The sequence below is a fragment of the Rana temporaria genome, chromosome 1 (assembly GCF_905171775.1).
Source record: "Rana temporaria chromosome 1, aRanTem1.1, whole genome shotgun sequence".
Taxonomy (NCBI): Eukaryota; Metazoa; Chordata; class Amphibia; order Anura; family Ranidae; genus Rana; species Rana temporaria.
Genome location: NC_053489.1, coordinates 664,636,354 through 664,661,691, shown reverse-complemented (window position 1 = coordinate 664,661,691; position 25,338 = coordinate 664,636,354). Strand labels below are relative to the sequence as shown.

At 45.7% G+C, this 25,338-nt stretch overlaps 1 protein-coding gene across 2 annotated transcripts in view; it reads left to right on the top strand.

Annotated features, from left to right (window-relative positions):
* The window catches only part of RAB11FIP5 (RAB11 family interacting protein 5), a 140,314-nt gene that overhangs the window by 63,725 nt on the left and 51,251 nt on the right, over positions 1-25,338 (top strand). For both annotated transcript variants that reach the window (XM_040335558.1, XM_040335559.1), the window contains exon 3: positions 18,320-18,774. In XM_040335558.1, the coding sequence (XP_040191492.1) occupies positions 18,320-18,774 (455 nt within the window). The remainder of the gene's footprint in view (positions 1-18,319; positions 18,775-25,338) is intronic.

Here is a 25,338-nt window from a genome sequence, read left to right as displayed (position 1 = left end):
ATAAGGAACATTGTGTTCTGCATGCTTCATAATATATTTTAAAGCGGAGGTTCCGCAGATTTTATTTAATTTTTTTAAAGCCAGCAGCTACAAATACGGCAGTACTGCCCACCGACTGCAATAGGGGGTAACCTTTATGCCGTAGCATGTAGACAACCTTTTTGCAGCTTAGGGGGAATGGGGAGGGGATTGCAAAGTAAAGCTGAACGATTTTATTTTTACTGCAACTATATCAATGTCGGGTTGTGGCTGTACGCTGTTAATCGCATATCCCAAGGGTTTACACGTGTACATGGACAGATGAATGGCTCTGGACTCAAACGGTCTTCAGCCCTAATGTGAAATTCCCTAAAGATGACCAATGAGGATTATGACCTTCCTCCATGGACGTTGTCCCAGACTGCATGGTTCCTTTGGTTCCCAGCCAACACCACGGCCACACAAGCGCAATGATGCGTTCCAGGGGACAACCAAACTACAGAGTGGGGTGCATTTATGGGATGAGCAAACTAAGAATTGTGTTTTTATGGGATGATCCAACGGAGCAGAAGGTGTATTCCGTGGGACCACCAAACTGAGCAGCAAAGGGTTGCGTTCCAAAGGTACCACCAAACTGAGCAGCAGGGGTTGCGTTCCAAAGGTACCACCAAACTGAGCAGCAGGGGTTGCGTTCCAAAGGTACCACCAAACTGAGCAGTGCTTGCATTAAAAGTTTGCAAGGCAAGGTGTGTGTGTGTGTGTGTGTGTGTGTGTGTGTGTGTGTGTGTGTGTGTGTGTGTGTGTGTGTTCTAAGCAGGGCTGTGGAGTCGGTAGATAAATGTTCCAACTCCGACTCCTCAGTTTTATGTACTTCCGACTCTGACTCCGACTCCTCAGTTTTATGTACTTCCGACTCCCCGACTCCTCTGTATTAATATGCAAATGTATTTTATACATTCCTTGAGGGAAAGAAACGCAACCTACCACAGGACTACTGGCTGGGAAGCCAACAGTCTACTGCAGGGGTCTCAAACTCAAATTACCTGAGGGCCACAAGACAAGTTTCCATATCCCATGGGGGGCCGCATGCAAACTTTCAAACTTCAAAAACAGTACTGGTGTCAGCGAACGTATTATTAACCCTGACCACTACACTGCACACTGACCACTACACTACACACTGACCACTCACCATCAGGGTACAGCACATCAGGGCACAGGGCACAGCACACATGAGTGCACAGCGCACATCAGGGTACAAAGCCCAGCACATCAGGGTACAAAGCCCAGCACATCAGGGTACAAAGCCCAGCACATCAGGGTACAGGGCACATCAGAGCACAGCACATAGGGGTACAGCACAACAGGCCACATCAGGGGGCAGGGCCTATCAGGACAGGGCACATGGCACAGTGCAGGACATGGCACATCAGGGCACAGCACATCAGGACAGGGCACATGGCACATCAGGGTACAGGGCACATGAAACAGCACATCAGGGTACAAAGCCCAGCACATCAGGGTACATGGGGCACATCAGGGTACATGGGGCACATGGCACATCAGGGTACATGGGCCACATCAGGGTACATGGGGCACAATCAGAGCACATCAGGGCACATGGGGCACATACGAGCACACCAGGGCACATGGGGCACATGAGAGCACACCAGGGCACATGGGGCACATGAGAGCACATCAGGGCACAGCACATCAGGACAGGGCACATGGCACATCAGGGTACAGGACATGGCACATCAGGGCACAGCACATCAGGACAGGGCACATGGCACATCAGGGTACAGGGCACATGAAACAGCACATCAGGGTACCCCATGTACCCTGATGTGCTGTTTCATGTACCCTGATGTGCCATGTACCCTGATGTGCTGTTTCATGTACCCTGATGTGCCATGTACCCTGATGTGCTGGGCTTTGTACCCTGATGTGCTGTTTCATGTGCCCTGTACCCTGATGTGCCATGTGCCCTGATGTGCTACTCCCCGGCAGCCCCCCTCTCTTCTCGTCCATCTCAGATGATGTCACAAGCAAATGGGGATGGACGAGAAGAGAGAAGGGGCCGCCGGGTAATGGCAGTGTGACACGAGAGACAAGTGAACTTATGACAGACGCTTCCTGCGCTACTCTTCATGCACCTCGATCTACACTTCCGCGGGACACGCCCTGCCTGCGGGCCATTTAAAACCGGGCCGCAAATGGCCCGCGGGCCGGTACTTTGAGACCCCTGGTCTACTGTATTGCACAGTTTAAGCAAAAGACAAACACAATGAAAACAATGTTTTTTATTCTAAAACATGATTTTCCTAGGAGAATCCCATAGTCATGTTTAAAGTTTAAGCTAACAGTCAGAGTTTACAAGTTTTTATAGCCTTAGCTAAATGACAGCAGTTTTTCCAATGGTTTACAGCTTCAGTCTTGAACTATTGGCCCTCCATTCCCTTCACTTATACAAGTGTCTCACTCTCTAGTCCTGCAAAAAACATATTTATTTAATCCCTTATCAGTGAGAGGCTAGGTTACCCATGGACGCTGCGTTCCCTGTAACACAACACTATGGAAATTATAAGTATTGCAGCTCCTAATTGTGCGTTGCGTGCCATATAGTGAAGCACATGAAAAGCGTGCTTCTTCACGGTCACTTAACGTGTTCGTTTTGCGGTTACGTGAGGCACTGCATGCATTGGTCTTTATTCTTACAGTAGAGAAGTCATTAATTATAACTTTTTGTGAATTGGGACATTTAAACTTGCTTTTTTTTTTTAATTCCAATCTAAATTTAGTAGGAGTCGGAGTCGGTGCATTGTTTGCCGACTCCGACTCCAGGTACCCAAAATTTCCCCCGACTCCTCGACTCCGACTCCGACTCCACAGCCCTGGTTCTAAGCGGGTATGTATATTGTCGTAAACTGTTACAAGACTTTAGCGGTTTGCTTTGGCTTTGTGTACATTGTTCCCACCCTAGATGCAATCTTGTAGCTTTAGGTTCTAAGCTTTCCTGTTGTGGTTGGCCAGGGGAAGTGACCGCATTGTAATGGTGACAGTATTGACACATAACCCCCTCCTGTCACCACTGACCATACTTATGAGGGTGGATTTCTCCTTTACATACCTCTTGGGGGACTTTGGTTTGTGTGTCTGTGTGTGTGTGTGTGTGTGTTTTATGTTAGCTTGGCTTGTAAGGCACATGATGTGTTTTTTTAGCTTAACAACTTAAGCCCCGTACCATTATGCAGCTTAAAGACCAGGCCACTTTTTGCGATTCGGCACTGCGTCGCTTTAACTGACAATTGCGCGATCGTGTGATGTGGCTCCCAAACAAAATTGGCGTCCTTTTTTTCCCACAAATAGAGCTTTCTTTTGGTGGTATTTGATCACCTCTGCGGTTTTTATTTTTTGCGCTATAAACAAAAATAGAGCGACAATTTTGAAAAAAATGCAATACTTTTTGCTATGATAAATATCCCCAAAAATATATATATATATATAAAAAAAAAAAAAAATTCCCTCAGTTTGATTGGTTTGCGCAATATTTTATAGCATCTACCAAATAGGGCAGTGGTCTCCAAACTGCGGCCCAAGGGCCGGATGCGGCCCTTTGCTTGCCTTTATCTGGCCCTTGGAGCACTATCCCTCCCAATGATACGAGACACTATTCTGCCATCTGACACCGACAATGGAGCACCATTTCTCCCACTGACACCACTAATGGGGTACTATTCTTCCCTATGATACCAGCAATTGGGCAATTTTCCTCCCCCTAATATCGGATGTTTACTCAATTTCCACCCCCGCTGGCCAAAGTCCGGCCCTCCAAGAGTCTGAAGGACAATAAACCGACCCTTTGTTTAGAATGTTTGGAGACCCCTGAAATAGGGGATAGTTTTATTGCATTTTTTTTTTTTTTTTTTTATCGTGACTGCGACATTATGGCAGACACTTTTGACACTTTTTTGGGACCATTGTAATTTTTACTGCTATAAAAATGCACTGGTTACTGTAAAAATGACACTGGCAGTGAAGGGGTTAACCAGGAGGGGGCGCTGTAGGGGTTAAGTGTGCCCTAATGTGTGATTCTTACGGGGGAGCGTGGCTTGGTGTGTGACATCACTAATCGTCGTTTCCTATGACAGGGAACAGACGATCAGTGACGTCTGACTAGGAAGCGTGGGGAGAGGTTTGTCTACACTTACCTCTCCCCCGTTCTTCCTCTCTGTGACCCGATCGCGGGACACCGGCGGCGATCGGGCCCGCTGTTTCTACTGGGACGGTCACGGAGAAGAGGACCGGCGGCGTGCTCGCGTCCCACAGCTGGGATCTTAACCACTTCCATACCGGGCACTTACGCACCTTCCTGCCCAAGCCAATTTTCAGCTTTCAGCACTGTCGCACTTTGAATGACAATTGCGCGGTCATGCTACACTGTACCCAAACAATTTTTTTTATCATTTTGTTCCCACAAATAGAGCTTTCTTTTGGTGGTATTTGATCATCTCTGCGGTTTTTATTTTTTGCGCTATAAACAAAAGAAGAGCGACAATTTAAAAAAAAAAACACTTTTTTACTTTTTTATTTAATAAATATCACAATTTAAAAAAAAAAAAACATTTTTTTACTTTTTTATTTAATAAATATCACAATTTAAAAAAAAAAAACATTTTTTTTCCTCAGTTTAGACCGATACGTATTCTTCTACATATTTTTGGTAAAAAAAAATCGCAATAATCGTATATTGATTGGTTTGTGCAAAAGTTATAGCGTCTACAAAATAGGCGATAGATTTATGGCATTTTTATTTTATTAATTTTTTTTACTAGTATTGGCGGCGATTTGCGATTTTTTTTTTTTTTTTTTTTTTTTTTTTTCTGTCACCGTGACATTGCGGCGAACACATCGGACACTTTTGACACGTTTTTGGGACCATTCACATTTATACAGCGATTAATGCTATAAATATGCATTGATTACTGTAAATGTGAATGGCAGGGAAGGGGTTAACCACTAGGGGGCGTTGAAGGGGTTAATATGTTCCCTAAGATGTGTTATAACTGTAGGGGGGAGGGGACTCTCAAGGGGAGGAGACCGATCTGTGTTCCTCTATACTGGGAACACACATTGGTCTCTCCACACCGCTGACAGGAGTGTGGATCTGTGTTTACACCCCATCATTACACACACAGATCCACACTCCTGCGGTGATTACCGACAATCGCGGGCACCCGGCGGCAATCGCGGCCGCCGGGCACCCGCGCCGGGTCACGAGCGTCGCCGCGGGCGTGCGTGCCCTACATCGCCGGGAACGCAGGATGTCATATGATGTCCACCCGGATCGAGGAGGGGTTCCTGCCGCCGTCATTTTACAATGACGCGGTAGGGATGTGGTTAAAGGTGACGTACATTTGTGCCCAGCCGTGCCTTTTTGTCGACGTATATCGTCGTGCGGCGGTCCTCAAGCTGTTAAAGCCGCGATGTCCGCCAGGTACCCGCGATCGGCCGTTACAGAGCCAGGGACGGATCTCTGTGTGTAAACACAGAGATCCACGTCCTGTCAGGGAGAGGTGATCAAATACCACCAAAAGAAAGCTCTATTTGTGGGAAAAAAAGGACATCAATTTTGTTTGGGAGCCACGTCGCACGACCGCGCTATTGTCATTTAAATCGTGACCGTGCTGAAAGCTGAAATTTCACCTGGGCAGGAAGGGGGTATATGTGCCCAGTAAGCATGTGGTTAAATACAAGCAATAAAAGTGGTAGTATTTTGACTTGATATTTGCCTCTGTACAGCACAGACTGGAAGAGAAGTGACAGTTGTGCTGCAGTATGTGCTGACAAGGAACATGCTGATGGGAGGAGAGAGCAGTGACCAAAAAAAAATTAACTCTTAACTTTCCAATCCTAGTTTGGAGAGGGGACAAGACCTGTAAGTGTGACTTGACTGCAGCAGAGAAAAACCTGTATGCCCCGTACACACCATCACTTTATGTGATGAAAAAAAATTACGTTTTTAAAAACGTCACTTTAATTGACCGTGTGTGGGGGAAAACGTCGTTTTATGTCTTCTAAAAAACGACCAAAAAAAATTGAAGCATGCTTCAATTTTATGTGTCGTTTTTCAAAACGTCAACTTTTACTTCACAGAAATTGACCGTGTGTAGCAAAAAACGTAGTTTAAAACGACGTTTTTTCACCCGCGCATGCCCAGAAGCTAGTTATGAAGCGAGCTTCAATGGAAAAGCGTGGTGGAACGTAACCTCACTTTGCTAGAACATTGTGAGAAAAACGATGGTGTGTAGGCAACTTCGTCTTTGAAAATTGAAGTTTCAAAAACGTCATTTTTTACTTCACAGAAAATGTCGTTTTTTTTCATCACATAAAGTGATGGTGTGTACGGGGCAGTAGTGTTGCAGAGCTGTGTACTTCTCAGACCTCGATGGATGGGAATACAAATCTTTTGGCAGGAAAATTGCTATTGTGTGTGTGTGTTCTCTTCTGTGTACTTAGCAGTTTGGAGCTCAACTGTAAATTTTATTTTGCTCGCTTCGTCAGTGAAAGTTGACGGCGTAGTTCTGAATTCTATCAGCAGTCTCTGTCGCCCCTTTTGTAGGGGTTTCCTGTGCTTTGTCACTTAGAGGCATGGTCTGACCACAGGGAGCCTGCTGGGCCCGTGTGATAACCCCGAGCAATAGACGTCTCATGAAGCCACCATTACTGGCGGTCAGACGTCAGCACTATTCTAAGCACTGATAACGTTTTGTGTTTGCATTTCTTAAATTCCTTTATTGTTGTGCCCATCAGCATGTTGCGATACATTAGTGTGCCGGAACGCTACTTTTTTTTTTTTTCTTTGCATATCGGTGTGGTGCGTTGGTGTGAACTGAAGCAACAGGACAAAGTTAATTGCTTAATTTTATAAATTTTATACATTTCTGCTCAACGCAGCCAAACAGGACTGGTGTGACTTGACACCAAGGGCCTACTGGTCTTCTGCAACATACCAAACCACATGTCCTCAACTGGTAGGGTACTTTGTAAAGAGGTGGCAAAGCCCGAATACACTATGGAGCAGGGATGGACTGGCCATTGGGACTACAGGGAGTTTCCCGGTGGGCCGATGGCTCAGTGGACCGCCACCCCCCCTCCGCTCCTCTGTCTCTCCCTTCCCGCAGCGCTCACCTGGGGGGGAACAAAGAAGCAGGGGGAGGACCAGAGGAGCAGGGGGGACGACAGAGGAGCATATGGGAGGGGTCAGACAGCTGACTCAACACCTATGGCCTGGGAGTTTCTCCCTTCTGCCTAATCTTGTCCCATAAGGGGGGGCACCAAACTGATTCTTTGCCCTGGGTGAAATAATGTCTAGCTTCCCCACTGGTACTGCCTATAAGAGTACCAGTACCAACCGTTCTACTCTAATAAACTAGAACGGCTAGTGGCTAGTGAAGGGGGAGAGGGGGTGCGGGTGGCCGGGGGGGTGCAGGAGTTGTCCGGCCGCCATGGGAGAGACCTGTCAAAGAGTGCCAGTCTGGATGAAGTCCAGGGCCAAATTTCTGTCCCAGTCCAGCCCTGCTATGGAGTGGTGAAAGCCCCAGTCCAGGCTTTTATCTGTGTCTCCATTGGGGAGATTCCCTTTCACTTTCGTCTTGTAGACCCAACAGAAAGTGTAAGGTGATCTCTTCGTAATGAGGGAGAGCACTCTTGGACAATTGTCCCAGAAGACATGTCCCCACTGAAAAATGTCCTGTTCTAGTTACAACTCAAGATTTTGGATTTTCATTCCCTTTTCTGTTCCATTGATTGTCACCAGGGCCAATGGAGAAAGGAATCGTGGGACCTGAGGCATTAACCCCTCGCCACCCTATTCAAAACAACGTTTTTACTTTAGATGCACTTTAATAGTTGGGCATCTGGTCTCTTCAGAAGGACACGATATACCTCTGATAGCATTACTTAAATCTGTCTCTTGTTATAATTTTTAGTTACTGCAGAGTTCTGCCTTACAAAGATTGTAACAGTTTTTCCATGTGAGACTACCTTCATTCCAGGCTCCTGCCTCCTTCCCCTCTTTTCACTCCGGTTCCTGCCTTCTATTCTTTTCCCTCTCCCTCCTTTTTTACCCCAGACTCCTACTGCCTGTTCATCTCCCTCTTCTTTCACTCCAGGGTCCTACCTTCGCTCCTGCCCCCCCTCTCCTTTTAACCCTGGTCTCCTGCCCCCCTCTCCCTTTTTTTTTCTTTTGCTTGGGGATCCTGCCCCCTCTTACCCCTCATTCTTTTTGCCTGGGGATCCTTTCCCATCATCCTTTTTGCATGGGGGGGTCCCGCCCACTCTCCCCTTTTTTTTTTTTTTTTTTTTTTTTTTTTTTTCTTTTGCCTCGGGATCCTGCCTCCTCTCCCCCTTCTTTTTTTTTTTTTTTTCTCCCGGGATCCTGCCTCCTCTTCCTCCTTTTTTTACCCCGGGCTCCTACCGCCAGTTCGTCTCCCTCTTCCTTTACTCCAGGGTCCTACCTTCGCTCCTGCCTCCTCTCATCTATCATTCCAGGCTTCTTCCCCCTCCCCCTCTCCTTTTTAACCCTGGTCTCCTAGCCCCTCTCCCTTTTCTCTCGCCTGGGGATCCTGCCCCCTCTTCCCCCTGGTCCTTTTTTGCCCGGGGATCCTGCCCCCTCTTCCCCAGTCCTTCTTTTTTTTTGCCCGGGGATCCTGACCCCTTTTTCCCTCGTCCTTTTTCACCCGGGATCCTGCCCCCTCTCCTCCTCGCTCCTCCCCCTTTTTCTCCCGGGGATCCTGCCTCTTCTCCCTCCTTCTTTCTCCGGGGATCCTGCCTCTTCTCCCTCCTTCTTTCTCCGGGGATCCTGCCTCTTCTCCCTCCTTCTTTCTCTGGGGATCCTGCCTCTTCTCCCTCCTTCTTTCTCCGGGGATCCTGCCTCTTCTCCCTCCTTCTTTCTCCGGGGATCCTGCCTCCTCTCCCTCTTCTCACCCCCAGATCTGTTCAGCGGCGGTTCACACGCCGGTCATTGCTGATAGACCGATGCGGTCTACAGATAATAACTGGCAGATGTTGTTGTGCTGTTTATAACTTGTACAGTCAGCAGTTGTGTTGTGATGTTACGGCTTATGACAGTGACAACTTGTGACCACAAAACGTCATGTAACAAACCGTGTGACACTCCAAGGAAGTTTCACAGAACTGTATGCATTTGTGGATGTGGGATAACCATGTAGAAGAAACGTGTGAGGAATGAGGATTTTAAAGCTGATGACATAATCTGCTTCTATGTTGCTTCCATTGGTTCTTCCTCCTCTCCAAAATGTTTGTGTGTGTTTGTTTCTTTTTTTCTTTTCTTTTCTTTTCTTTTCTTTTCTTTTTCTTTTTTTTTTTTTTTTCTTTTTCCTTTTTCCTTTCTTTTTTTTTTTTTCTGTCTTTTTTTCTTTCTTCCTTTCTTTTTTTCTTTCTCTGTCTTTTTTCTTTCTTCTTTTTTTTTTTTCTTTTTTCTTTCTTTTCTATGGAATGCATGCAGCTGGTAGGAGTGGCCAGCAGGGTGCTGTGCATGGCTATGTGGGCACATATATACTGTATGTATGATTATACACACGTACAGGTCTTTATGAGCCTTTTTAATACACGCAAGCTGGGTAGCGGAGAAGTTGGGTTCCATGGATCTTATGATCTGTGTTTACATGGGAATGTATTTGCTTGTCTTGGCTCTGACTGTGGACTAAGCACGTGTCTGTACCGGATCGCTGGGTCTCTGTAAACATGGGCGTTCCCTGTTCGGGCCTAAAAAGAAATATTAAAATATATTAATGAGCTCCTCATTATGTATAGCCAAAACCTTCTTCCTTCTTGTTTTATTTTTTTTAAAGGAAGAAAAAATAAAATAAAATGCTTTCATATTCAGCTTTTATCATGCTGGGGGATTACACTGAGGAAGCAAACTTGTAAAGCACAGTCACTGGGGCAGATTCTCGTAGATCGGCGTAAAAATGGGCGGACGTAACGTATCTGATTTACGTTACGCCGCCGCTAGTTTTTTACACTTGCGTGTAAAGTTGTGGCGGCGTAACGTAAATCACCTGGCGAAATTAAAATTCAGCGGGTAGGGGGCGTGTATCATTTAAATGAAGCGCGTCCCCGCGCCGAACGAACTGCGCATGCGCCATCCCTAAAAAATCCCAGCGTGCATTGCTCTAAATGACGTCGCAAAGATGTCATTGGTTTTGACGTGGACGTAAATTACGTCCAGCACCATTCACAGACGACTTACGCAAACGACGTAAATTTATAAATTTTCGACGCGGGAATGACGACCATACTTAACATTAACTGACTGCACCTCATAGACCCAGGGGCAACTTTACACCGGGAAAAGCCTAACGTAAACGTCGTAACCTTACTGCGTCGGCCGTGCGTACGTTCGGGAATTCGCGTATCTAGCTAATTTGCATACTCGACAGGGAAATCGACGGAAGCGCCACCTAGCGGGCAAAAAAAAAAATTGCAGTTAAGATCCGACGGCGTAAGAGACTTACGCCTGTCGGATCTAATGGATATCTATGCGTAACTGATTCTAAGAATCAGTCGCATAGATACGACGGCCCAGATTAGGACTTACGACGGGGTACATGGCGCTGCGCCGTCGTAAGCCCTTTGAGAATCTGGGCCACTGTGTTCAACTACTTACTACACAAGGAGCTTAAAGAAATGGCTTCTCCCGTGTGCTCCTGCCTGTGTATGCCATGGAGTGTATTTATAAAACAAAAAAAAAAATTCATAGCAGTTCCCTCATTGAAAATGTATGCACATGCATTCTGTGCGACTAGAGCAAAAAATCAAAGGCAAAACTAATGTTATTCGGCCATTTCCTGTGCTTAGTGAATGTTTGTTTTTGTTCCATTGGTTTTAAATAGGAAATCTTGCATTTGGCCACTGGATGGTGGTAAGTAGAACAGGAAATCCTATTATACTTGGCACCATCTAGTGGACAGCTTTCAGTACCTTTTTGGAAGTTCTTGTGATTCTTGGCACCATCTAGTGGTCAAATGAAGTATCTTCAATTTTTAATCAATTAAAAACATTCATCCAGCACAGGAAATGGCCCGATATCCTTCTTTGTCAAGTTCTTGTCTTGCATTTGCATTGTAGTGTGTTACGCTGTGTGTTTAAATGCAGAATGTATTATTTTCATGTGCTTAGTTAACTCCATGTAGGATTTTTTATTTTTTGCATTGGGCCTGATGCAGTAACGCTGTCCAATACACACGGTGTGAATAAACCCCATCCGTCTGGGTTCCGGATTGTAGAGAGAAATGTCATAGCATAGCAGATCTCTAGCAGCCTTGTATAACACATCTGCAGCTCCTGACTAAGTCTTGTACCATGCCGGCATCCCCTGAGCGTCTCTTCTTGTGCCGGCATCCCCTGAGCGTCTCTTCTTGTGCCGGCATCCCCTGAGCGTCTCTTCTTGTGCCGGCATCCCCTGAGCGTCTCTTCTTGTGCCGGCATCCCCTGAGCGTCTCTTCTTGTGCCGGCATCCCCTGAGCGTCTCTTCTTGTGCCGGCATCCCCTGAGCGTCTCTTCTTGTGCCGGCATCCCCTGAGCGTCTCTTCTTGTGCCGGCATCCCCTGAGCGTCTCTTCTTGTGCCGGCATCCCCTGAGCGTCTCTTCTTGTGCCGGCATCCCCTGAGCGTCTCTTCTTGTGCCGGCATCCCCTGAGCGTCTCTTCTTGTGCCGGCATCCCCTGAGCGTCTCTTCTTGTGCCGGCATCCCCTGAGCGTCTCTTCTTGTGCCGGCATCCCCTGAGCGTCTCTTCTTGTGCCGGCATCCCCTGAGCGTCTCTTCTTGTGCCGGCATCCCCTGACAATCTTTTTGTGCCGGAATTCCCCTGACAATCTTTTTGTGCCGGAATTCCCCTGACAATCTTTTTGTGCCGGAATTCCCCTGACCATCCTTTTGTTGCCGGAATCCCCTGACCATCTCCTGTTGCATGCATGTGCTCTCTGATCGTTTTCTGTATTCACGAAATATAATGGCCCTTTGGTGATGTCAAGGACCGCCCTTGAAGCCCCCTATATTTACCACCACTGCCTTTTTAAACCTAATAATTTTATCCTTGTGAGGGACAAAGGGTGACCTCTTATTTTTTGACCACCTTTTTATATTATTTTTTTTATGATTACACTTTTGTGTGCGTTTGTGTGTTTTTTACATCCTGAGATGGTTTCCTACTATAATAAATATTCAGTTCCTCAGCTATAACTGGTTTCCTCATGTTTGTCAGAAGTCTCGTTATATCCTACAAAGTGTATCCCTGCAATGTTGTAATATATACAGATAAAAAGCTGAACGGGGTGGGGGGGATTTCCCTTGAAGTGGCTTGCCCTTTCTACTGCAAGGGTTAAATGCTCTTTTTGTCAAGGGGACGATGAATTGGATCATCTGCATGCCTTTTTCTTACTCCGACAGCCAACTTCCCCTCTGCTATCCGGGACTTGGCGCAGGGCCGCTGATAAGGCAGTACAGCCATCCCTCCCTCCTGTACTGGGCCCGGGCCCCATCAGTTCAAAAGCGGGTCTCGGGCACCTGTTCAGCAGGAGGTCTGGCTGTACTGTCTTACTGATCCTCTTCTGCCTCCTCCTTACATTGGTGATCAGTGGGAAGAATGCTCCTTACATTGGTGATCAGTGAGAAGAATGTCCCTTACATTGGTGATCAGTGAGAAGAATGTCCCTTACATTGGTGATCAGTGAGAAGAATGTCCATTACATTGGTGATCAGTGGGAAGAATGTCCCTTACATTGGTGATCAGTGGGAAGAATGTCCCTTACATTGGTGATCAGTGAGAAGAATGCCCCTTACATTGGTGATCAGTGGGAAGAATGTCCCTTACATTGGTGATCAGTGGGAAGAATGTCCCTTACATTGGTGATCAGTGGGAAGAATGTCCCTTACATTGGTGATCAGTGGGAAGAATGTCCCTTACATTGGTGATCAGTGGGAAGAATGTCCCTTACATTGGTGATCAGTGGGAAGAATGTCCCTTACATTGGTGATCAGTGGGAAGAATGTCCCTTACATTGGTGATCAGTGGGAAGAATGTCCCTTACATTGGTGATCAGTGGGAAGAATGTCCCTTACATTGGTGATCAGTGGGAAGAATGTCCCTTACATTGGTGATCAGTGGGAAGAATGTCCCTTACATTGGTGATCAGTGGGAAGAATGTCCCTTACATTGGTGATCAGTGGGAAGAATGTCCCTTACATTGGTGATCAGTGGGAAGAATGTCCCTTACATTGGTGATCAGTGGGAAGAATGTCCCTTACATTGGTGATCAGTGGGAAGAATGTCCCTTACATTGGTGATCAGTGGGAAGAATGTCCCTTACATTGGTGATCAGTGGGAAGAATGTCCCTTACATTGGTGATCAATGGGAAGAATGTTCCTTACATTGGTGATCAGTGGGAAGAATGTTCCTTACATTGGTGATCAGTGGGAAGAATGTTCCTTACATTGGTGATCAGTGGGAAGAATGTCCCTTACATTGGTGATCAGTGGGAAGAAGGAGGAGGACACACCCAAGGAGCTCTCTGAGGCCCCGTACACACGACAGAGGAACTCGACGTGCTTGGCACGTCGAGTTCCTCGTCGAGTTTTGGGATGAAGCTGCCGAGGAGCTCGGCGGGCCGGCTTCTCCCATAGAAGAACGAGGACAACGAGAAAATAGAGAACATGTTCTCTATTTTCTCGTCGAGTTCCTCGGCGGCTCCATCGAGCCAAAACTGTACAGACGACAGAGATTCTCGGCAGAATCCGGGTTTTGACCGAGTTTCTCGGCGAATTCTGCCGAGAATCTCTGTCGTGTGTACGAGGCCTGAGAGATCCAACCTTTTTCAAGCCTGGGCCTTGCCTGCTAGCTTGGCCCAGGAATAATGCCTGATCCTGGGGGAGGCCCCGGGACGGATCCCCCTGATGATACAGGGCCTAGTGAGGAGGAGGTGGAGGATCTGTCTGTAGGTCCAGGCCCTGCTGTGGATGCGAATGTCTTCAGTCAGAAGAGCATTGATCGTTTTAGGGCGATTGGAAGAGCTGAAGAAAAACTTAGAATTTTGAAGGCTGAACACAAATCCTTCAAAATCAAGTATTTCCAGGCCTGGAGTAAAAATCGTTTGGCCATGAAGCCTGAGTTGCAGGAATTGGAGGAAAAGGTAAAGGAACAATCTTTATTATTGGAAAAGCTGAAAGATAAAAGTGGAGAAAAGTTTGCTAATGAGAGGAGATTTGCCAGCCAGACAGCAAGTTCCAGGGACCAGCAGGAGCCTCAGATAATGGATGACGCGGGTCCATCTGCTTCTGCACCTCTCCCTCCATGTCAGGGCTTGGAATCGCCGACGGCAACCAGCCAGGGTTTTGAGAGTGAGCATGGCACCCTGAAATGTATCCAGGAGATGGAGTCGCCCCTGAGAGCACACAAGGCTGCTTTTACTGAAGTCCCTGAAGCCAAGCCAGTACAGGTGGAGAAATGTCAGCACCCCTCACTGCCTTCCAACATGTCTGCCCAACCTGCTGTGGTGGACGGTGTCCTGACTAAGGAGCAGAAAGGGAAGGCCTTGTGCAAAGCGCTGCCTGGAGTTTCTGCTGGGACCTGTAGTTCCTCTGTACAAGGTATGCCTGTTACCAGCAATGAGATTGCCTCACCTGAGCCTCCCTGTGGTGGGGGAGGGGATCAGCATATTGCACCATGTGCAGTGGAAGAAGCAATGGAGGTTTCACCTGTTGCAGTGTCAGACCAGTCTGCACTATCCCCTGATGACCACCCTGTCCTGACAGAAGAGAACCGACCAGCTGAAGCTTCTACAAGCACAGCAGTGGGAACTGACACTGCTGGGAAGACTGCAGGAACTGTGAATATACCAGCAAGTACTAAGAATGACAGTAATGATAAAACAATGGATGTGGTGGGTGGTGAAGGGGTTAATACTGCTGGGAAAAATAAAAATGACATTCCTCCCCCTGCTCAGCAGAGGAAAGACTCAGCGATTGTGCAGACCAAATCTGTGCAATCGATATCTGCTGCAAATGTGTCAAAACAAACAAATGTTTTATCTGCTGGGAGTTACGCGTCGGTTTTGGGGAGTCGCACCAAGGAGGGTGGGGGGAATGGTGCAAATGTTGGTGGTCACAATTTGGGGGGTTTTAGTGGGGGGATGGTTGGTGGGTATAAGCGGAGAAACGTGGTCCAGTTGAAGTGGGAAGGGGAGGGGACCCCACCAGTAAGGGGGAGGGTGGCCGAGTTGATCCTGGAAATGGGGTTCAAAGTCGCAGACATTTTTGCATTGATTTGTCCCGTTGGGAGTTGGGAATTTGATTTATCCTTTGTAAAACCTGAGGGTCTGGATTTATTTTGGGAACGTTTTAGGGGGCGCAGGGACCTTCCGCAGTGGAATGGTTGGATGCCAAAGGTGGTTTCCAGGCGGCAGCCTCTAATAAAATCAGTGACGATCCTCGTGCGTAACGAATCCATCCCAGAGGCTGATTTGGTAGTATGGTTACGCCGATATGGTGAAGTTCTCGCTCCACTGCGGAAGGTCCTTGATCAGCATGGGATATGGACAGGGGCCTGGACAGTGTCACTAAAATTGGGGGTGCAGGGAAATGTTGTTCAACATCTGCCCTGTTCAGCCTTTCTGGGGAGGGACAGGCTGACTATTTTTTACCAGGGTCAGCCTAAGGTGTGCAATAAATGTGGTGACAAGGGCCATTTTGCCTCCACCTGCACCCGCAAGAAATGTTCTTTGTGCCAGGAGCTTGGCCATTTGGCTAAAGACTGTACTGACATTCGGTGCAATTTGTGCCAAAAACTTGGTCACCCCTACAGTCAATGCCCGGAGGCATTACATAACCTGCCAGGGTTGGAGGCTGAGCTGCAGAGGCTGGATAAGGAGGATGAGGCCACTGAAACTCTTGTTGTCCCTCCTGTGTCTGTGACATCTGTTTCTGTTCCCCCTAGTGATGTGGTCCCTGAGTCTGTCCCTCCTGTGTCTGTGACATCTGTTTCTGTTCCCCCTAGTGATGTGGTCCCTGAGTCTGTCCCTCCTGTGTCTGTGGCATCTGTTTCTGTTCCCCCTAGAGATGTGGTCCCTAAATCTGTCCCTCCTGTCCCTAATCCATCTATTCGTAGATCCTCCAGACTGGCGGAGGCTGCTGGGGGGGCAGGTTTAGCGGATCTTCCCACTCAGCCTCCAGTCCCTGCCCCTCGGCAGCGCAAGCGTGGTCAGGGGAATGTGGGGGTGCTGGATGGGGCTGATGGAAGGGTGTCCGTACCCCATGTTTCACATTCCATTGATGGGGATTCGGATGAGGAGGGGTGGGAGAAGATTAGGAGGAGGAAAAAGATGAAGAGAAAGACAAGAAAACCGGTCGTCTCTTCCTCAGAGTCGGATCCAGGAGGGGTTCCCCTTGGTAACACCTTTTCTGTGTTGTCAGGTGAAAAGATGTCTTTGTCTTCTTCTTTTTCATCTATGGATGAGTCACGTTGTTTGAAGAGAGCGGTTTCTGGTGATGAGAGTGTGGTGAAGGTCAAGAAACGACTACCCCAATCATCCTGATGGCAGTTCCCCCTCCGATAAAGGTGGCGACCATTAATGTCGCCAGCATTAAATCTGCAAGAGCTCGTGATATGGCCTTATTTTTTCTCAGCGGTTTTGATGCTGAGATGTTATTTTTGCAAGAGACCTGGCTCCATACTTTGGCCGATGTCCACCTGGCAAAAAGGGAGTGGAGATGCGGTCCCTCCTTTTGGTCTCTTGCGGCTGAGCCCTGCAGCGGAGTTGCGGTACTTTTTGAAACCGATATGGTAACGCGCCGGCGGATAATTGAGGTAGAAATAGGTGGATGCATGGTGTTGGACGTTTCTTAGAAGAGCTGCATGCATATTGGGTGCGGGTTTGTTTCTTGACCTTGCAGGTTTGTCTGGTGTAGTGGTGTGAGTTTGTATTAAGATTTACTTTCCTGGTGATTACATGATTTTTGCTTTGCTGTAAAGTCTTTTGTTTGAGAGCAGATTTGCTATATTTATTTTCATTTATGTAAATATGTGTATATTTATGTATATCTTATAGTGATTTTATGCTTTTTGTTTGCAAGACTTTTAATAAACAAAATTGGGAAGAATGTTCCTTACATTGGTGATCAGTGGGAAGAATGTTCCTTACATTGGTGATCAGTGAGAAGAATGCTCCTTACATTGGTGATCAGTGGGAAGAATGTCCCTTACATTGGTGATCAGTGGGAAGAATGTTCCTTACATTGGCGATCAGTGAGAAGAATGCTCCTTACATTGGTGATCAGTGGGAAGAATGTCCCTTACATTGGTGATCAGTGGGAAGAATGCTCCTTACATTGGCGATCAGTGAGAAGAATGTCCCTTACATTGGCGATCAGTGAGAAGAATGTCCCTTACATTGGTGATCAGTGGGAAGAATGTCCCTTACATTGGTGATCAGTGGGAAGAATGTCCCTTACATTGGTGATCAGTGGGAAGAATGTCCCTTACATTGGTGATCAGTGGGAAGAATGTCCCTTACATTGGTGATCAGTGGGAAGAATGTCCCTTACATTGGTGATCAGTGGCAGAGTGCTGTGAGGGTGAATACAGTGGCGGCTGGTGCTGAAATTTTTTGGGGGTGCAAACAAACTGAGAAAACATCAGTTGCAGCCTCCCTGTGCCCCATCATTTGCAGCCTCCCTGTGCCCCCTCAGTTGCAGCCTCCCTGTGCCCCATCAAATGCTGGCAGTGTGCCCCACTGCCCGCCACTTGCCTGTCTCAGGTCAGCTCTGTCCTCAATGCTCCCTCCGAGTCCTCGATGATGTCTTCTCCCGTCTTCTTCTGCTATGATTGGATGCTTGATAGGCATCTAATCACAGCCCCTGTCGCTCCAGCCAATCAGGTGACGGGTAACCAGACCCGGTGCACCTGATTGGCTGAGTGGTGGGTCAGTGTTAGCGAAGCGATTTATTCGATTCTCTAACACAGCACTGTGTAATTATCTATTGGTTAGTGACGGATGCAGGAGGGGGGGGGGGGCGGCGCTCCTGCACCCTCTATGGACGCACCACCACTGAGTGAATATAAGAAGGGGTAGGTTTCAGACACCCTGTTGCTGTGCCCTGCATAAGCAAGGTAAAAGGGTCTTCGTAGTATGGACAGATATTTCTCTTCTAACAGAAGGTCTGTCTGGTTTGACTGTATCCCTCAGTTTAGGAAGATTTTGATGGTTTAAGGCTATCCTCCATATTTTCTAATGAGCGCACCCTGTTCTCTTTACCCTACAGATGGTACAAACTCCACTCGAAGACTGGGAAGAAGGAGAAGGAGCGAGGGGAGATCCAAATCTCCATCCAGTTCACCCGCAATAACCTGACCGCAAGCATGTTCGACCTCTCCATAAAAGACAAGCCAAAGACCCCTTTCGGAAAGCTGAAAGACAAGATGAAAATCAAGAAACGTTTTGACATGGAGTCGTCTTCTGCCATCGTACCAAGCAGCGTCGGCCGCCTAGACAGCGACGAGGAGGAAGAGAAGAAGCCAAAGTCTAAGGCGGCCGCTTTCTTCAAAGGGCATCTACGCAAGAGCTCCCTGACCAAGTCCAATACGTCTCTGGGCTCGGACAGCACCATCTCCTCTTCCAGCGGCGCTGTACCCACCAATACTGGCATCTCTATAGTGTTGACCGATACTGCCAAGAAGCCTGCTGCCAGGAACAACAGTCTCTCCACTGAACCCTCAGGTAAGTGTCTGTGAAGGTTCTCCTTTATCCAGGTCATGGTGTATCTGGTGGTAGTTGGGCACATTTAATGGGACTTGTTCAGTGTTGAAGAGGTTTTGGAGCTTCTTCTTCAAGCCACTTCAGGTAATGAGTGTCAAGAAAATACTCCTGTATTTATATCCACCCAGGCAGCACAGATGACTTAACCCAGCCTATCTCAACCTTCTAAAATGTAGGAAGCCTTGATACAATTTCATATATCTGCTACTCTCAGTCAGGGGAGGGCTGGCAGCCTTAGGTCTGGGGGGCAGGTTTAGTCAATTTGCCCATTGAACTGCCGAATCAGCATGGCCATCCATGGCCCATCTGGTTTTTCAATGCAGCCTTACCAGTGCAGTCAACTCCAGGACCCATCAATGCAGCCTGATAATTGGGCAGGTTACATGGGGGGGATGGGGGTGTCAGCTGTGGGTGTCAGGGTCTCTCACTACAGTGATCTCAGCAGGTCCTTGCATGCCACGGCCTCCTGGGGGGGTAATGCTCTTGGTCCTGGGGTCAAGTTGCAGCCAGCACCCAGCCCTGCGTCCCAACTCCCTGGCACACCCTGTTTCCAAGAATCCAGTCTCCGGGAGTTGTAGTTTCCTCTGCGCTGCTCTGTTTTCCACCCACCGGGAGCTTGAGCGTGGACTACAACTCCCGGAATGCAACAGCTAGTGGTCGGCCGCCGTTGCCAAGGCCCCAGCCCAACTTCCTAGACCAGAATAAAAAAGAAAATGGTAGCGGGCAGCGGGCAGCGGCTGCCGGCCATAAGTCAGGGCGGCCTGGGAGGCAATTGCCACCCTGCCGCCCGGCCCAGCCCTCCCCTGCTCTCAGTACATTGGCGTAAGAGTCAATAGGAAGAGTGCTCCTTACACTTGCGGTCAGTATGAAGAATGCCCCCCACCCCCTTCTACAGATAGTTAACTAAGTAACCAATTACAACAATATTATTTTATTATCTGTGAGGTAGAAATTGCTCATGGCTCAAGGAACCCTTTACAACCTCCGGAGGAATCCCAGGGAACCTAGGGAGAACCCGTCTCGAAACAGGTTGCCTTAGCCAATTGTGGCACGTGTAGAGATACATTTTCCAAGAATGTTCTTGTCCACAACTTTCATATCCCCCATCCTGGTTTAACCACTTAAGACCCGGACCTTTAGGCAGGTAAAGGACCCGGACAGTTTTTGCGATTCCGCACTGCGTAGCTTTAACTGACAATTGCGCGGTCGTGCGACGTGGCTCCCAAACAAAATTGGCGTCCTTTTTTTCCCACAAATAGAGCTTTCTTTTGGTGGTATTTGATCACCTTTGCGGTTTTTATTTTTTGTACTATAAACAAAAAATAGAGCGACAATTTTGAAAAAAATTCTATATTTTTTCCTTTTAGCTATAATAAATATCCCCCAAAAATATATAAAAAAACTTTTTTTTTTCCCTCAGTTTAGGCCGATACTTATTCTTCTACCTATTTTTGGTTAAAAAAAATCGCAACAAGCGTTTATCGGTTGGTTTGCGCAAAATGTATAGTGTTTACAAAATAGGGGATAGTTTTATTGCACTTTTATTAATAATTTTTTTTTTTTTTTACTACTAATGGCGGCGATCAGCGTTTTTTTTTTTTTTTTTTTTTCGTGACCGCAACAATATAGCGGACACATCGGACAATTTTCACACATTTTTGGGACCATTGTAATTTTCACAGCAAAAAATGCTATAAAAATGCATTGTTTATTGTGAAAATGACAATTGCAGTTTGGGAGTTAACCACTAGGGGCGCTGAAGGGGTTAGGTGTGACCTCATATGTGTTTCTAACTGTAGGGCCTGGACGTGCGATGTCATTGATCGTGTTTCCCTATATAAGGGAACACACGATCGATGACGGTGCCACAGTGAAGAACGGGGAAGCTGTGTTTACACACAGCTCTCCCCGTTCTTCAGCTCCGGGGAGTGATCGCGGGACTCCGAACGGCGATCGGGTCACGGAGCTTCGGACCGGGTCGCGGGCGCCAGGGCTGTGGAGTCGGAGGAAATTTTGGGTACCTGGAGTCGGAGTCAGCAAACAATGCACCGACTCCAACTCCGACTCCTACTAAATTTAGATTGTCGGAACATTTAGTCGAAACATTTATCTACCGACTCCACAGTCCTGGCGGGCGCGCGCCCGCGACCCACGGCTGGGCACTTAAAGAGGACGTACATGTACATACATGTGCCATTCTGCCGACATATATGTGCAGGAGGCGGTCCTTAAGTGGTTAAACATCTACACATTCCATGGTGATTGGATATCAATGCCAGGGTACCTTCCCGACATTAATAAAAAAATTATATATATATATATGGAGCAGCCAACCACTGTGTGTGTGTGTGTGTGTGTGTGTATTTGTATTATATATCTCTATCTCTATCTCTATCTCTCTCACTCACTCACTCACACATAAAATTATAATATATATATATATATATATATATATATATATATATATATATATATATATATATATATATATTTGTTTTTATTTTAGTGTGTGTGTGTTGCGGCTTGCAAGTGGTTTACCAAAGTAATGCCTGAAGCCATTGGCCATAACCCCATTGCGTTTTTTTTTTTCCTCATGAAAGAGTTCAGAGCAGCTAATTAGCTACTGGATCAGCAGGAGGGTTGTTCTCCCCAACCACCAATTCCACCCGCAGTCTGGTGGACCCCTCTCTCCATGATAGGCTGAAGCTGACCACTAGCTTAGGGACTCTCCTAAAGAGAGACCCCTCAAGGCAGGGAAGGAGGGAACCCAAGGGCCCCACACAATCTCCCCCTAGACTTTAGGGTAAGCCTGGGAACCCACACCCTATCACTGTGAGTGAAAAAATAAAAAAAATAAAGTGCAGTGAAATACAAAAAAGGGCCAGTGTGCAATACAGTGGGGAAGATTTACTAAAACTGGAGCACTCAGAATCTGGTGCAGCTGTGCATGGGAGCCAATCGGCTTCTAACTTCAGCTTGTTCAATAAAGCTTTGACAATAAAACCTGGAAGCTGTTTGGCTTCTGTGTAGAGCTGCACCAGATTTTGCACCATGCAGTTTTAGTAAATAACCCCCACTGGCTATGCCCCGAGGCCAGGAATATGAGGTTTGTAGCAACACACCCTTACATTATGTTCACAGACCCATTCATACCCAGCAGAGCACAAAAATGTGGCTTTGGCTATGAAAGAGTGACTTCTCTACATTCGATGAGTGAGGGATGGGGGGTGACTTTTTTTTTTTTTTTATTAAATTTTTGGTTGAGTTGCTTGGTTTTTTTATTTAAATTTTTGGTGTGTGTGTGTGTTTTTTTTTTTTTTTTTTTTTCACTATATATATACACACACACACAACACAAAGTGAAGTTATGGGCATGTTGGCTGTAAATGACACTTGGCTTCCCAGATCTTGGTTCTCCCTATGGAGCAGTATGACATTTGTTGTCGTTTTGTCTCTCTTCTGCCCTCTGTCTGCCAGCAGCTTGTACAGCAGTCTTGGATTTCAATCGTGCTCACCTGACACCGTGCTTTACTAGAGCTTGTAAAGAGCATTGGGATCAGTAGATATGTACATATTCTAAAAATTGATGGGGCAGCACTGTGAATAGCAAATTAAATCAGTCCCGTTCTGTCATATTGGTGAGAAATATTTGCGCCCAATTTTCCATTTTTTTTTTTTCTCTTTATTCTTGCTATCCTCCAATAAAGTTTTACTCTAGGTAGCGGCAGTTCTGTTACATCTGCAGAACCTATTCCTTGTGGAACATGTGATCAGAGCATGAAGGAGATATAGACCTCCTCCATACCTGTAGTGATTTGACCTTTTCCATATCACATGAGATAGTTGGGTTACGTGTGTCACGTGACCCAAATATTTCATGTAATATCTCTTTGCAATTGAACTCAATGTCCTGTGTGTGGGTTTTTTTTTTTTTGTGGTTTTTTTTTTTTGCCGTTTCTTTATTTTCTTTATTTTTTTAAGGGACAAATGAAAAGCAAGTGTAAATATTTAATCACTTAAGACCCGGACCAAAATGCAGCTAAAGGACCAGTCCCCTTTTTGCGATTCGGCACTGCGTCGCTTTAACTGACAATTGCGAGGTCGTGCAACGTGGCTCCCAAACAAAACTGGTGTCCTTTTTTTCCCCACAAATCGAGCTTTCTTTTGGTGGTATTTGATCACCTCTGCGGTTTTTATTTTTTGCACTATAAACAAAAATAGTGCGACAATTTTGAAAAAAAAAAATTTTTTTTACTTGTTGCTATAATAAATATCCCCAACAATATATAAAAAAAGAAAATTTTGCCCTCAGTTTAGGCCGATACGTAGTCTTCTACCTATTTTTGGTAAAAAAAATCGCAATAAGTGTTTATCGATTGGTTTGCGCAAAATTTATAGCGTTTACAAAATAGGGGATAGTTTTTATTGCATTTTTTTTTTACTACTAATGGCGGCGATCAGCGATTTTTATTTTTTTATTTTTTCATGACTGCGACATTATGGCGGACACTTCAGACAATTTTGACACATTTTTGGGACCATTGTCCTTTTCACAGCAAAAAATGCATTTAAAATGCATTGTTTACTGTGAAAATGACAATTGCAGTTTGGGAGTTAACCACAAGGGGCGCTGAAGGGGTTAAGTGTGACCTCATGTGTGTTTACAACTGTAGGGGGTGTGGCTGTAGGTGTGACGTCATCGATTGTGATTCCCTATATCAGGGAACATGCGATCGATGACAGCGCCACAGGTTTACACACACCTCTCCCAGTTCTTCAGCTCCGGGGACCGATCGCGGGACTCCAGCGGCGTTCGGTCCCACGGAGCTTCGGACCGGGTCGCGGGTGCGCAACCCGCGGCTGGGCATTATACAATCACGTACAGGTACGTGATTGTGCCCAGCCGTGCCATTCTGCCGACTTATATCGGCGTTAGGCGGTCCTTAAGTGGTTAAGTGACTACACTCCCATTTTTATTATATATTTTTTTTTCATCAGTCACTCTAAAATATCAAGTATAGAATTGCATTGTCATCTTTAAACCCAAATGGGGGGGGGGGGGGGTTGTAGACTTGTGCAGAACGAAAATGTGTTTTGTTGCGATTCGTTATTTAGTTTTAGTTAAATTTGTTTTATTCATTTTTGTTTCATTTATTTTCAAATTCGATAAAAAAAATTCAAAATGGGTCAAATTTAATTCAAATCCAGTTCAGAAACTTAAAATCGAATTTGAAATTTTATTTTATTCTAAATTTTGAATTTTGGAAGACGACTCTATTCTATTTTCTGTTCAAATTTATTCTATTCAGAATTTGAATTTTGAAAGATGGTTATATTCATTCTATTCTGTTCAATTTTTTTTTTTCCTTTTTTATTTTATATTCCATTTTATTTTTGTTCTTTCTTTTCTATTTTTCTATTCTTGAATTCAAATTTTATTCAAACTTTGGGGCAAAATTTTTAGCTTCGTTTTTTTTTTTGGATTCTTTTAAATTCCTCACTATTGTAATTCAGGTACATCCAAATCTCTGAAAAACAAAAAATTTGTCCGAAATCCGATTCTAAACTAACCGCACATGTCTAGGAGGGGGAAGTGGTGGACCAGTATACTTTTGGTGAACTGGTTAACATACCCCTTTTTCCCAATTCACTTGCCTCCCCCACCCCCACCCCATTTTACTATCCCTGCCTGTTAAGATGGTTTCATGCAAAGTTTAATTTTTAGTGAGGTTGCCTTTTAAAGGTAAATATCGTCCTGCTGTACTGGGAAAACTCAAAGTAATCTGCGTACTGTCTGTAATTAAAAAAAAAAAAAAAAAAATATATATATATATATATATATATATATATATATATATATATATATATATATATATATATATATATATATATATATATATATATATATATATATATATATATATATATATGTATATATATATGTGCTCATAAGTTTACATACCCTGGCAGAATTAGATTTCTTGGCCATTTTTCAGAGAATATGAATGAGAACTCAAACTTTTCTTTCACTCATGGTTAGTTTGGCTGAAGCCATTTATTATCAATCAACTGCGGTTACTCTTTTTAAATCATAATGACGACAGAAACTACCCAAATGACCGTGATCAAAAGTTTACATACCCTGGTGATTTTGGCCTGATAACATGCACACAAGTTGACACAAAGGGGTTTGAATGGCTATTAAAGGTAACCATCCTCACCTGTGATCTGTTTGCTTGTAATTAGTGTGTGTGTGTGTGTGTGTGTGTGTGTGTGTGTTTCTGGACTCCTGACAGACCCTTGCATCTTTCATCCAGTGCTGCACTGACGTTTCTGGATTCTGAGTCATGGGGAAGGCAAAAGAATTGTCAAAGGATCTGCGGGAAAAGGTAGTTGAACTGTATAAATCAGGAAAGGGATATACAAAGATATCCAAGGAATTGAGAATGCCAATCAGCAGCGTTCAAAGTCCAATCAAGAAGTGGAAAATGAGGTGTTCTGTTGAAACCAAACCACCGTCAGGTA